Below are 15,454 nucleotides of genomic sequence, written 5' to 3'. Positions count from 1 at the left end.
TACCTTGAAGTGGTGAAACTCAATATTTACATGTGTGCCTCTCAAGGGGATGAAAACAGAGGCAGAGAAAGTGAGAGAAGAAGAGATATGGAGATTAAGTGAGTGGCCAGTAACGCACTGTCCTAATCTCTCTAACTCACCCTGACCCTTTTTTGTGATTTACACCATAAAGCTATGTCTCTCTCTTTTAAGGCGTCCGCTTGCTGATTTCAACAAACCATTTCTGTATGGACCTAGCTTTGTGCATGGGGCATTGTCGTGCTGAAACAGGCAAGAGCCTTCCCCAAACTGTTGCCACAAAGTTGGAAGCACAAAATCATCTAGAATGTAATTTTATGCTGTAGTGTTAATATTTCCCTTCACTGGAACTAAGGGACCTAGCCCGAACCATGAAAAACAGCCCAGACCATTATTCATCCACCAAACTTTACAGTTGGTACTATACATTGGGGCAGGTAGTGTTCTCCTTGCATCCGCCAAACCCAGATTTTTCTGTCGGACTGCCAGATGGTGAAGTGTGATTCATCACTCCAGAGAACACGTTTCCACTGCTCCAGAGTCCAATGGCGGCAAGCTTTTCCACTCCAGCCAAAGCTTGAAATTGTGCATTGATCTTAGGCTTGTGTGCGGCTGCTAGGCCATGGAAACTCATTTCATGAAGCTCCCGACAAACAGTTCTCGCGCTGACGTTGCTTCCAGAGGCAGTTTGGAACATGGAACCGACGGCTGACAATTTTTACGCGCAACTTTTTTCACTTGAAAAATACTGCACCAAACCTCTTTGATGTAAAATTGTGCGACTAAGATCTCTGCAAAAACGTCAACATTAATTATGAGCATTTTGAGGAAGTGGCTACGGGTCTTAAGATGGACAATCCCACTATTGTCGCTTTTTCAAGCGATGGTCTTTAAAGGGAGTACGTGAGCACGCTCCTCCGGTTCACCAAGCTGAGTTCGGGCTAGGCACCAGCAGAATGGAAGCATGCTAAAGCCTTCTCTGTTTTGTTCTCTCTCTCTCTCTCTCTCTCTCACACACTCTCTCTAGTCATCAGGGGCTATAGCTAGGTGTTTACTGCTGTTTTCTGTCTCCCTGCTAGAGCTGTGTGTCTGAATAACCAGCAGCCCAATCCCACAAAGGTTACAGCAAACCTCAGTCCTCTACACGTTACCCTACCGCTAACAAACATGTTTCCTCTAATATATGTTACAACTCCTGTTTTTCTCTCAGATTATTGTCCAGGTAGGCTACAGAAGCCCCAAAGCAACTTCCAGACACACACAAACATGTTCCAGTTAAAACACACCTTAATGGTAATATATGGTAATATGGATATGAAGCTTACCTTACCACTTGTGTGTGTGAAAGTGGGGGGGATTGGTAGCTTCACAGCCCAGCCCAGCACACTCTGACAGAATGACATACATTGATAGCCATCTCTCTCTGTCTACCATTCTCTCTCGCTCCTTCCATCTTTCATTCCCCATTAATATGAGCTTTTTTTGTTTCTGCTGTCCTGACACCTGACTGATTCTCTGAGTCTCTGTTTATTTGTTTTTTTATTTTACCTTTATTTAACTAGGCAAGTCAGTTAACCTCTCTAGGGTAGGGGGCAGCATTCGGAATTTTGGATGAAAAGCATGCCCAAATTAAACCGCCTGCTACTCTGGCCCAGAAGATATGATATGCATATAACTGCTGGTAGATTTGGATAGAAATCATTCTAAAGTTTCCAGAACTGTTAGAATAGTGTCTGTGAGTATAACACAACTGACTTGGCAGGCGAAAACTTGAGAAAAATCTATTCAGGAATGTTTTATTGTGGGGGTTTGTAGTTTTCTATTCAATGCCATTACAGTATCCATTGACTTAGGACTCAATTTGCAGTTCCTATGCCTTCCACTAGATGTCAACAGTCTTTAGAAATGGTTTCAGGCTTGTATTCTTATAAATGAGGGAGTAAGACCAGTCTGAATGAGTGGACCCTTATGTGTCACAGAGCTTTTTCATGCGCAATCCGAAGAGAGTGCATTTCTTGTTTACCTTCTTTTTTTTTGACGACGTTATTGTCCGGTTGAAATATTATAGATCATTTAGGCTAAAAACAACCTGAGGATTGAATATAAACATCATTTCACATGTTTCTATGAACTTTACGGATACAATTTGGATTTTTTGTCTGCCTGTTTTGACTGCGTTTGAGCCTGTGGATTACTGAACAAAACGCGTGAACAAAACGTTTTTGGGATATAAAGCGACTTTATCGAACAAAAGGAACATTTATTGAGTAAATGAATGTCTTCTGAGTGCCACCATATGAAGATCATCAAAGGTCAGGGATTAATTTTCTCTATTTCTGAGTTTTGTAACGCTTTTGCTTGGCTGGTTACTGTTTGTAATAATTTGTCAACTGGGCAATGTTCTGGGCTAGGTATGTTCTGGGCTAGGTATGCTTTTGCCGAAAAGCATTATATAAGTCTGACACTGTGGTTGAATTAACAAGAAGTTCATCTTTAAACCTATGTAAAATGTGTTTTGTTTTCTGAATTTTTATATTGAGCATTTCTGTATTTGGTGCTCTGCAATTTCACTGGATGGGACGCTAGCGTCCAACATACCCTAGAGAGGTTTTAAGAACAAATTCTTATTTTCAATGACAGCCTAGGAACAGTGGGTTAACTGCCTTGTTCAGGGGCAGAACGACAGATTTGTACCTTGTCAGCTCGGGGATTCGATCTTGCAACCTTTTGGTTACTAGTCCAACGCTCTAACCACTAGGCTACCCTGCCGCCACAAATAAAAAGGTTTAACCGTCCTAATAGTGTGTAATGTTTGTTCGCTTTAAAACAGAACTGCCTCTGAACTGGTAGGCTGAGAAAGCCTAAAGAAGAAGTGTCCTAATGCATTATCTAGTAGATGGAAGTAGTTGCCTTGTAAGTAGACGTATAAAGAGCGTTGTCCGTGTTCTAATGTGTTCTTCATTGTGAGCTGATTTACCCTGAAGCACATGAACCAGGGAAAGGGCCTCTGTTCTGGGTAGCATCTGCAAACAGAAGCTGAGACAAGACAACCCCCCCCGCCTCCGCCTAATCCAAACACACACACACACACACACACACACTCTCTCTCTCTGATAAGACTGACAGCCTCCCTCTATCCCTCCCTCCTCAATGATCATGCCCCATCTGAGACTCTCTACTGGGTCGGTACGCTCAGATGTGCACCCCACATTCAGCTCCAGACACAAGGCACAGGCTGGAGCCTAGAATGAGAGTTCCTCCTTCTGCACCAAGACTCCCTGAGACTAGAGCTAGCCGTCATTGATTTCAATCAATTTTGCGTAGTTTTTGACGAGTTTGCGTCATATTTCTGTCTATACTTTTTGTTGAGGCTTGCATCAATGCATGCTTTTCGAAATGTGTACAAGCAGAGTACGCATCCGTGCCCCGTTTCACATACTTTGATTTGGACTTATGCTCTGGCCCTGCCGTACTCCAATTTGCGTGCTCGGAGCACGGTCGTACGCATATTGAGAAACACCCAAAATCTCAAAAAGAACAACAGAAAATAGAACAGTAAGGGACATAGGGTCGGAGTTTAGACCCTGGAAGGGACAGAACAGAGTGTGTTTCGCGACCACTCCCCAGAATCTCTGCTCTGTCTCTCGAAACACACCATGCGATATTAATGCAGAGTGATGGGAAGACAGTCACAGCTATGTAAGGTATGCAAATCACAAGGACTTCTCTCTCTCTCTCACACACACACACACAAGAACCCAGACAAAAGGATGTAACTAATGGCGACCCAGACCTTCACGGGTGTCCTTTTAGAAAGCCTGTCAGAAAGCCATCCCAAGGTGAAGAAACAAAGGACCCATATCGCAATAATGTCACAGTGATAGATGAGGTTTTTAAACGGCTAGGAGTAATACATGTGCGCTGTTTTACAACTCTAAACAAGTGTTTTAAAATACCCCCAAAAACCCATTGTGAAGACAGAACGCGTCCAAAGTGGCACCCTATTCAAATCAAATCAAATGTATTTGTCACATACACATGGTTAGCAGATGTTAGTGCAAGTGTGGCGAAATGCTTGTGCTTCTAGTTCTGACAATGCAGTAATAACCAATGAGTAATCTAACCTAAAAATTCCACAACTACTACCTTATACACACACAAGTGTAAAGGGATAAAGAATATGTGCATACAGATATATGAATGAGTGATGGTACAGAACGGCATAGGCAATATGCAGTAGATGGTATAGAGTACAGTATATACATGTGAGATGAGTAATGTAGGGTATATAAACATAAAGTGGCATAGTTTAAAGTGGCAAGTGATACATGTGTTACATAAAGATGGCAAGATGCAGTAGATGATATAGAGTACAGTATATACATATACATATGAGATGAGTAATGTAGGGAATGTAACCATTATATTAAGTGGCATTGTTTAAAGTGGCTAGTGATACATTTTTTACATCAATTTCCATTATTAAAGTGGCTGGAGTTGAGTCAGTATGTTGGCAGCAGCCACTCAATGTTAGTGGTGGCTGTTTAACAATCTGATGGCCTTGAGATAGAAGCTGTTTTACAATCTCTCGGTCTCTGCTTTGATGCACCTGTACTGATCTCGCCTTCTGGATGATAGCGGGGTGAACAGGCAGTGGCTCGGGTGGTTGTTGTCCTTGATGATCTTTATGGCCTTCCTGTGACATCGGGTGGTGTAGGTGTCCTGGAGGGCAGGTAGTTTGCCCCCAGTGATGCGTTGTGCAGAACTCACTATCCTCTGGAGAGCCTTACGGTTGTGGGCGGAGCAGTTGCCGTACCAGGCGGTGATACAGCCCGACAGGATGCTCTCGATTGTGCATCTGTAGAAGTTTGTGAGTGACAAGCCAAATTTCTTCAGCCTCCTGAGGTTGAAGAGGCGCTGCTGCGCCTTCTTCACAATGCTGTCTGTGTGGATGGACCATTTCAGTTTGTCCGTGATGTGTACGCCGAGAAACTTGAAACTTACTACCCTCTCCACTACTGTCCTGTCGATGTGGATAGGGGGGTGCTCCCTCTGCTGTTTCCTGAAGTCCACAATCATCTCCTTTGTTTTGTTGACGTTGAGTGGGAGGTTAATTTCCTCACACCACACTCCGAGGGCACTCACCTCTTCCCTGTAGGCCGTCTCGTCGTTGTTGGTAATCAAGCCTACCACTGTAGTGTCGTCCGCAAACTTGATGATTGAGTTGGAGGCGTGCATGGCCACGCAGTCGTGGGTGAACAGGGAGTACAGGAGAGGGCTCAGAACGCACCCTTGTGGGGCCCCAGTGTTGAGGATCAGCGGGGTGGAGATGTTGTTACCTACCCTCACCAACAGGGGGCGGCCCGTCAGGAAGTCCAGTACCCAGTTGCACAGGGCGGGGTCGAGACCCAGGGTCTCGAGCTTGATGACGAGTTTGGAGGGTACTATGGTGTTAAATGCTGAGCTGTAGTTGATGAACAGCATTCTCACATAGGTATTCCTCTTGTCCAGGTGGGTTAGGGCAGTGTGCAGTGTGCAGTGCGATTGCGTCGTCTGTGGACCTATTGGGGCGGTAAGCAAATTGGAGTGGGTCTAGGGTGTCAGGTAGGGTGGAGGTGATATGGTCCTTGACTAGTCTCTCAAAGCACTTCATGATGACGGAAGTGAGTGCTACGGGGCGGTAGTCGTTTAGCTCAGTTACCTTAGCTTTCTTGGGAACAGGAACAATGGTGGCCCTCTTGAAGCATGTTAGAACAGCAGACTGGGATAAGGATTGATTGAATATGTCCGTAAACACACCAGCCAGCTGGTCTGCGCATGCTCTGAGGACGTGACTGGGGATACCGTCTGGGCCTGCAGCCTTGCGAGGGTTAACACGTTTAAATGTTTTACTCACGTCGGCTGCAGTGAAGGAGAGCCCGCAGGTTTTGGTAGCGGGCCGTGTCAGTGGCACTGTATTGTCCTCAAATCGAGCAAAAAAGTTATTTAGTCTGTCTGGGAGCAAGACATTCTGGTCCACGACGGGGCTGGTTTTCTTTTTGTAATCTGTGATTGACTGTAGACCCTGCCACATACCTCTTGTGTCTGAGCCGTTGAATTGCAACTCTACTTTGTCTCTATACTGACACTTAGCTTGTTTGATTGCCTTGCGGAGGGAATAGATACACTGTTTGTATTCGGTCATGTTTCCGGTAACCTTGCCCTGGTTAAAAGCAGTGGTTCACGCTTTCAGTTTCACACGAATGCTGCTATCAATCCGCAGTTTCTGGTTTGGGAATGTTTTAATGGTTGCTGTGGGTATAACATCTCCGATGCACTTTCTAATGAACTCGCTCACCGAATCAGCGTATTCGTCAATGTTGTTGTTGGACGCAATGCGAAACATATCCCAATCCACGTGATCGAAGCAGTCTTGAAGCGTGGATTCAGATTGGTCGGACCAGCGTTGAACAGACCTGAGCGCGGGAGCTTCCTGTTTTAGTCTCTGTCTGTAGGCTGGAAGCATCAAAATGGAGTCGTGGTCAGCTTTTCCAAAAGGAGGGCGGGGGAGGGCCTTATATGCGTTGCTGAAGTTAGAATAACAATGATCCAGGGTTTTACCAGCCCTGGTAGCACAATCGATATGCTGATAGAATTTAGGGAGTCTGGTTTTCAGATTATCCTTGTTAAAATCCCCAGCTACAATGAATGCAGCCTCAGGATATGTGGTTTCCAGTTTACATAGAGTCAAATAAAGTTAGTTCAGGGCCATCAACGTGTCTGCTTGGGGGGGGAATATATACGGCTGTGATTATAATCGAAGAGAATTCCCTTGGTAGATAATGCGGTCGACATTTGATTGTGAGGAATTCTAATTTAGGTGAACAGAAGGGCTTGAGTTCCTGTATGTTGTTATCATCACACCACGTCTCGTTAATCATAAGGCATACCTGCCCGCCCCTCTTCTTACCAGAAAGATGCTTGTTTCTGTCTGCGCAATGCGTGAAGAAACCAGCTGGCTGCACCGACTCTGTTAGCGTCTCTCGAGTGAGCCATGTTTCCGACTATTCCCTATATAGTGCACTACTTCTGTCCGGAGCCCTATGGGCCTTGTAAAGGCAATAGGGTGGCATTTGTGACACAGATAGAATTGATTTGACCACAGGAAGAGTGTTCCAATATTTCAAGCACATTTTTCAATATTGTGTTCAGTGTTTTACTGAAACAATCAGTGTTTTACTTTCCAGTCAGTATCCTGTTGGGTAGTGGAGGCTCCAGATGGAATACAACTAGTACAGATGTTGTGTCTTCACTCTTATATCAAAGTATAGTTGTGCATATTCCCTGACCTATTTTCCACCCAAACCCACCCACAGAGAAGGGGGAGGGGGTAAACAGAGGAATGGAGGGCAGAGAGAAGTGAATGGGAGAGGGGGGTTGAGTGGAAAGGGACAGTAGAGAGAGTTCAAACATAAAAACAATGCCACAAGAAATTACACATTTTCACACGAGGGAGTTGAAAAGCAACAGTGGCTTTCTAAGGCTGACTCTTCATCTTAATTCAGGTGTGTGAGTGTTGCTACTGTTGAAACCCCTTCTTCCACCCTGCATCACTGGGCTCAGAGTGTGGGTGGGGTATGGTGGGGGTAAACTAGGGGTATGTGGTATGGCTAGGGTAAACTAGCATGGTAACGACGGTATAGGGGCTGGGCTGAGATGACGTGAGAGGTTGACAATCTATACCTCTGTGGTCAGACCCACCCAGCCTCCATCTCAGGTCCCTAGTCTTTAATCCTAATCTAATCCAATGTCACGGCACAGTGGAACAGACCCATCACAGCTGCTACACATGTATTTGCATTCATATACATTAACTTTGACCTCTTACACAGATAAAAAAACAAGGCTGGTTATGTAAATCCAAAACTTCATGAGCCTCTTTGGCTCAAAGGCAACAGAAAAATATGTCTCATAGCATACTGTGTTATTGACTTGTTAATTGTTTACTCCATGTGTAACTCTGTGTTGTCTGTTCACACTGCTATGCTTTATCTTGGCCAGGTCGCAGTTGCAAATGAGAACTTGTTCTCAACTAGCCTACCTGGTTAAATAAAGGTGAAATAAAAATACAAATTTAATTAAAAAAAGACATGTATACCATGTAAGCAGTTGCTGTATTTTACCATGCTGCTACTGGGCAGTACTGTAAGCCTTCCTCCTATGGATGCCAATCACAGCGTAAGTAGCCTTGCACAAGCGCCTGTTTATGTAGCGCGAGGCAGCTTGAGGTACAAGTACATCCCCTGGACAGGGCGCGAGTCTATCATCACTGCATTCCTTACCAAAAGGCTGGCTGGACCTCTTTAAAGTCACATAGATCTCATCATTACGCTCATAAGAAACACTTCATTAAAGCCACAAAAACACCCAATCAATAATCAAAAAAATAATAATAATAATCAAATTTATTTATATAGCCCTTCGTACATCAGCTGATATCTCAAAGTGCTGTACAGAAACCCAGCCTAAAACCCCAAACAGCATGCAATGCAGGTGTAGAAGCACTATAATACACAGAATGAGGCAGGAGTGGTTTAATTGACATAAACTAGAGATTAAAGAACGTGAGAGGCTAGACAGTCTCTCAGGAGTTACTGGTGAGGGAAAGAGAGGGAGAAGAGGGGAAAGAGTGAGGTGTTGCATAGGAATCAGAGACAGATTAATTTATTGACAGATGCAATGCAACTCTACATATTGTATCGATCCAGTGAGGTTAGAGGGAGGTTTAGAGGGAGGTATAGAGAGAAACAATAAAAACAGAATTTCATTGGTAAAAGTAATATCTCTTCATTGCTCCACAGTTCATCTTACTCTTCAGATGCATCTCATAGAATACTTTCAGAAAGTATTGTAAATTAACATAGATCAGCCATTACTGAAAGTTAATGTGTAAATGATTTGATCACTAACACTTGCCTGTATGCATTGCATGGCCTCATGCACAAGAGTGCCCGATCCGAGTGGGAGTAAGGAGTGTAAAGTCTAGAAAAAGCTAGTCTGCGTCAATTATAAATCAAACCGTTAAAAAGACCAGTCTGTCTATCAGACAATAGTAGGACAAGTCTGCTTGAGACCAAAGCACTGTCTAAACACACTCAAAATGTCACTTTCTCTCTCCCTCGGTCCCTCCCTCGGTCCCCTGGCCAGTGATGTGAGTGGAGTGGATAGGTGAGGACAGGGAGTGTCCGTGTACTGATACACACAAAGAGACGGTGAAACAATGCGTGGAGACGGTAACACGCAACACACTGGAGAGATGCCTCTGTGCCAAAAACCTCTGTTAAACCCTGTGAAGTGCTGCGTCACAGTGCATAAGGTAGACTCAGATGTCAGGGATGTTAAGGGGGAGCGAAGGGCAAGGGAGGACTAAGGCCTATGCATGAAACACACAGAGAATCTCACTGCCGATAGACTGCTAATAGGTACTTATCCCAGTCGGAGGCCGTTCCTTCTCTCGCTAAAACAAAAGCGGTACTTGCTGGGTGCTGACCTGGTAGCGACGAACCTACCTTTTTCTACTTGTAGAATCGCAATGCTCGTCAGTTTCCAACCATATGACTTTGAGCCAATCAGAGAGCACAAACCTCCACAGGGGGAGCCAACAGGAGTGACAACAAAAAGAAACATTTTCTCAGTACATCCACGGATAAGCCAGTCACACTTTATATACAATGTAGGCTATGAGATAGTAGCTAGCTAAGTGCACAGACGCAATGCACACAACACTAAATACTTCCTCCAAGCTAGCTAACCACTGTAGCTAGTATTGACATTATAATTAAATATGAGCTAGTTTCCATGAAACAGCTGCCAAATTAGTGCAGTGTCATTAGCTAGCTAGCTATGCCAGCCCATAGGCAAACATTTGGCTATGGGCTGGCACTGACAAAATGGGATTATGGAGAGTGAATTCAATTGTTTCTTCATCATCTTGCTAGGTAGTTATCTGGCTGTGGCAATCTGGCTTTCTACAAAATAGCAGCATTAGGGCAGCTAGCTAGCTAACGTTGGAATCTAGACCATAAGTAACACACACGGAAGAGCATTGCCAAACAACGCTACTGCCACCCTCTGGTTTGCAGTATTTTAACAAGGCTGAGCTGCTGACGGCTTCAGTTTTTGCTATGTGAACAGCAACTCTACTGGTGTGTCTGAGATGTTGTGTTTTGGAGGCCCCATGCAGAGCCCCCCCCCCCAACAAAACCTTTTTTTCATGGATTTATAGTAAACACTTGTAATTTAACTGTAAAAATGTATTACCTTTAAATGTGTCATGAACACAACCAGTCATGATGTGTTCATATGATTGTCAAACAAATCACTTCAAAATGTAGGTTACCTTGGCACGTTCATCCAAAATAATTCCAGCATCCGGAACAGTGCACTGTGCACCAGTCAATGTTCCTACAATTCGCAAGTGGCTGAAACTGTCTTACCGGAGAAAGCATCCGAGTGAGCAAAACAGCGCCCCTCTGTATTACTATATGTAGCCCATGTATCTGATGCTGTCTGGCCAAAAATAGTACGACATGCCATGGGCCACACATACAGTACATGTCCTCTGCCTCGATGACCATGGCAGTATTATCAGCAGCACCTGTCTTTTTACTAAAGAAATGCTTTAATTGACATAACATTTTTACATACAAATTATCTTTCTTTCTTGTTCTCTGCCCGCCCTGAAAGCACCTCGTTGCTGCAGCTTAATGTCAATGAAAGCCACATTTGCAATCACATCGCGTGAAACAATGCAGGGGAAGTCTTTAGTGTGGAATAGTCCTTTATTATGAACCATTATGTGGATGATTGATGACACTTGTTTCTACTATTATGAGAAAAACTTGGATTAATATTGATATGAAATATATGTAACAGGGTTAATTATTCTGTCCCTCTCCTCGCCCCAACCTGGGCTCAAACCAGGAACCCCTGAACACATCTGTAACTGCCTCCCACGAAGCATCGTTACCCATCGCTTCACAATAGCCTCGGCCCTTGCAGAGCAAAGTAAACTACTTCAAGGTCACAGAGAGAGTGACGTCACCGACTGAACAGTTATTAGCGTGCACTGCTAACTCGCTAGCCATTTCACACCGGCTACATTATTGTATGGAAAGAAACAATTGATCTATTATGAATTATTATTCAGCTGTTTTGATTAATTTACTTTTTGGGGGGACCCTTTTTGTCAGCAATGTGTCTTAATTAACCTGGGCACAGTGGCCAGGCAAAAAAAAAAACTCTCTCCGCGTTTCCTTTGCAACTTTTAAGCTTCCTGCTGATTTTGCTGCTGCTGAACCAACCTGCTGATGGGGAGGGCATGGAGTGACTCAAACAGAGAAATTATTATTTAAAAAAAATATTACTAGTGTTATTTGTATTAAATTATCCCCAGCTCATGAGGCCCATTGATGATGTGAGGCCTGAGGCAATTTCCTCTTCTGCCTAATGGTAAATCCACCACTGGGGAGGGGAGGGAGAACGGGGCAGTGAAAAATGACGAATTACATTATCCCTATGAATAAGCACAACGTGCGCACACACATTTAACTATTTTACATGAGCTCAAAAATGATGGACTTGCACATGCATTATATTATATCATTCATTCTATCATACGTATCATACATAACTCCTACTATCTAGAATGGATGACATAATCTTGCTGTACCTAACAACAGACTGCACTGTGACAATAAGGAAAAGACACTCAAGACTATGAAGTCTAATAACGCAACAAAACTGTAGCCTCTTCCCAAAGCAAACCGCATCACAACTGTATTTCTGCTTTGATCAAATCTAACAGGTTTCATTGAAGAAGAAGAAGAAGAAGAAGAAGCCACTGTCCTTTCATATACATTTCCCCCTTCTGTGTTCCTTCCTTTCAAATTTAAAAAAAAAATGTGCCCAGAACTACCTGGAAAACCAAAAACTAGACCTAGCCTGCTTTGGTGTCCCGCGTAGCTGACTAAACTCCACTCCACGGTGAAGGAGGTTTCGGATGAACTTCGAGTGGAGTTTAATCAGCTAGTGTCCCACCCAAAACTCAAACCAGAGTAACTAGCCTACCATGGTTATAGCATGCATTGACGCCACATACTCCAAACAGACATGCAACATCGTTCAACAGAGAGAAGTGGACCTGGATCCCCGCCATACCTTTGAAAAGGACCGCCATCCATAGATAGATCCCAATCGAACACGGTCCAAAAAACGTGCGGGACCGCATCCTTGTGTTCACAGGAATCCGACGTCCCGCGAGTCTTCACTGGCGGCTAGATTGAAATTGCTCGCTCAGCTCCGATATGAGCACTTGGTTGGGAAAGGGTGAGAGTGAGTGCGGTAGATATAGTTAACAACATTTGCGTGTGCACGCTGCTTAAAACACATTCTCATACATTGTCAAATCATAGTCTGCTGTAATGAAATAAATTTAGCGCATAACAAAAATCTAACTACCCGGTGTCGGAATTGTCGGTTGATATGACGACCATGTGAATCTTACACCAAACTTGTGGCTGACGTTAGGATGTCCCTCTTCGCTCGCTTACCTTTTCCGTGACTTTGCTCCTCTGGTCTGTTCGACGCGCGCGACGGGGTTCGCGTCGTCTCCGCTAAGAGGGCTTTCCACTATTTAACCTCAGCCACAAACTCCAAATTGGCTTGTCAAAATTCATGAAAACGAACATTCGCTTTTTGGTCAACATTTAAGGTTATGCATACGGTTAACAGTGTAGTTAAGGTTAGGGCTAAGGATAGGGCTAGGTTTTTAAAAAATCACATTTTAAGAAGAGAAATTGAATAAATATTATTTTTGGCTGTGGTAACTAGTGAAGACCCGCTAAGAGTTTATAGATTCAGAAGGGACTTAGTGTTGAGGTCTGGTTTTATAGTTTTACAGTAAATATGACCATCAATGTTCTTGTGAGAGAGTTGTAACCTATAGGCTAGCAAAAACAGAGGAAGGGAGTGAATAGGTCATAGACAGTAAAGTATAATAGATGAATGGGCTAAAAGGTGGAACTCCTCTACGTTAGTAATTGTTTAGTGCTAACCGTCAAAAGGCATTTTTGCCATTCTAGTATTAATTAACTTCATTTAGGTCTGTTTATCCTATTTTTTTCCTCTGGCCGGGCTTGTACAGTAATCAATTGATCTATTTATTCCATTCCATAAATAATTTAAACGAGAATATAATACGATAAACGGTGAGGGGGAAACACTACGCAATAAAGCGTGCCAATTGGCTGCCTTCTCTCTCTCTCTCAAACTGGAATTTCCATGTGTAGACTACTTTAAAAAGCGATCTAAAGAAAAACAACATTGACATGTTTGTTCTTGCTATTTTACAGTTCGGCTGTCTTGATCCTAGCAGGACGGTTTGATTTGTGCACACTGACATACGCGTTGCACACAATAGGCTAGCGGTTGGGAGAGGGAGAACCAGACAGGAACTGTCCAGTGCTTGGTGGTGCTGTCACTGTCTGCGCCGTGTCTGTCCTGTCTGGGACAGCCGAGGTGTCCATGTCACCCTCTGAATCTAGAACTCTTTTGCAGGTCTAAATTTGCTCTGTCATTTCACCGCTTGGGATGAGGCAAAGTGTGTCTGAGTGTGTGAGTTTGTGTGTGTGTTTCCTCATTCAGCGTCACTAACACACCAGACACCAGGAGAATTTGTTCCCAATGTGCTACTGCCTCCCACGCCTTATCCCTTCCATACTCCTGGGGGACTTTCCTTTCACTGAGAGCAGTAAACACATAATGCTCACAAACACACACTTTGAGATAAGCAATAATACACACACTCTGCTCAGAGTAGACAGATCTGTCACAGGGGAAATTTTCTGAAATCTGAGCTGCTAGGGTGAGAGAGATTTTGAGTGCCAACCTTCCAGAACATAGACTTTGACTGTCTGATTGAAATGCCCTAACCTGTCCTCCCTCTCGTTTCAATCTTTTCCCTATTTCTCCCTCTACCCCCTCTCTCTCTCTCTCTTCTGTCTCGCTCTACCCCCCCCCCTCTCTCGCTCTCTCTTCTGTCTCGCTCTACCCCCCCCTCTCTCGCTCTCTACCCGCCCCCTCCTCTCTGCTCTCTACCCACCCCCTCCTCTCTGCTCTCTACCCGCCCCCCTCCTCTCTGCTCTCTACCCGCCCCCTCCTCTCTGCTCTCTCACACTGTTGGAGGTGATATCCAGAGTGACAGAGACTCAGTGGCCTGGTCTTTACCAGCAGGAGCACCACTGTGAGCTCGAGATCCGATATGGCAGCAGGACAGACCACAGGAGTCAGCAAGCACCGTGTGTGTGTGTGTGACAGAGAATGAGAGATATGGTGTTTTACAGAGGTGGAAAGAAAGGGGAGGTTGGGAGTGAAACAGTGAGTGAGAAAATAATCTGATGAGGGAGGGAGGGAGGGAGGGATGCTTGAGAGATGGAGTTAGATAAAGAGGACAAAGCTGCTTGGCTCATGTTAATTTTTAAAATATTTTATACATGAGATGTGCTGTACTAATGGGATTTAATGCAGTAGACTAGTGTGTAGTCCACTCTCCAGTAGACTAGTGTGTAGTCCACTCTCCAGTAGACTAGTGTGTAGTCCACTCTCCAGTAGACTAGTGTGTAGTCCACTCTCCCCTGCCTGCATGAGTGGTTACTTAAATTTAACAGACTGCCCAGGACATCTGCACAGATAATGTTCTCACTCACGCACACACACACACACACACACACACACACACGCTCTCACACACACACATGTACCAATATGTACATACACACAAAGCACACACACACGCAAACTAAGATGCACCCAATCTTTGTCCACACAGAAATACGTTAAGACTGCCCTGGTTTTAGCAGGGCCTGGCACATCACTCATAATACGTTAAGACTGCCCTGGGCACATCACTCATAACATGTTAAGACTGCCCTGGCTTTAGCAGGGCCTGGACACATCACTCATAACATGTTAAGACTGCCCTGGCTTTAGCAGGGCCTGGACACATCACTCATAACATGTTAAGACTGCCCTGGCTTTAGCAGGGCCTGGGCACATCACTCATAACACGTTAACACTGCCCTGGTCACAACACTCATAACACGTTAAGACTGCCCTGGTTTTAGCAGGGCCTGGACACATCACTCATAACACGTTAACACTGCCCTGGTCACATCACTCATAACACGCTAAGACTGCCCTGGTTTTAGCAGGGCCTGGACACATCACTCATAACACATTAAGACAGCCCTGGCTTTAGCAGGGCCTGGACACATCACTCATAACATGTTAAGACTGCCCTGACTTTAGCAGGGCCTGGACACATCACTCATAACACGTTAAGACTGCCCTGGCTTTAGCAGGGCCTGGACACATCACACGTTAAGACTGCCCTGGCTTT

General features: G+C 44.4%; 1 protein-coding gene across 2 annotated transcripts in view; it reads right to left on the bottom strand.

Moving 5' to 3' along the window:
* The window catches only part of LOC112256242 (neuronal acetylcholine receptor subunit alpha-7-like), a 70,434-nt gene extending 57,772 nt beyond the window's left edge, over positions 1–12,662 (bottom strand). Inside the window, exons 1-2 of one of the 2 annotated variants that reach the window (XM_042325692.1) lie at positions 12,609–12,662; positions 12,217–12,369 (exon numbers count right to left, since the gene is read on the bottom strand). In XM_042325692.1, coding sequence (XP_042181626.1) covers positions 12,217–12,286 — 70 coding nt within the window. In that variant the 5' untranslated portion in view covers positions 12,287–12,369; positions 12,609–12,662. Of the gene's footprint in view, positions 1–12,216; positions 12,370–12,516 lie in introns of both variants that reach the window. The other variant, XM_042325691.1, reaches the window with a different exon arrangement.
* Between the last annotated feature and the right edge of the window lie 2,792 nt (positions 12,663–15,454).

Source organism: Oncorhynchus tshawytscha, linkage group LG08, assembly GCF_018296145.1.
Source record: "Oncorhynchus tshawytscha isolate Ot180627B linkage group LG08, Otsh_v2.0, whole genome shotgun sequence".
In the NCBI taxonomy this organism is placed as follows: Eukaryota; Metazoa; Chordata; class Actinopteri; order Salmoniformes; family Salmonidae; genus Oncorhynchus; species Oncorhynchus tshawytscha.
Note: the sequence above shows the minus strand (reverse complement) of the source record. Positions and strands in the feature narration are given on the sequence as shown.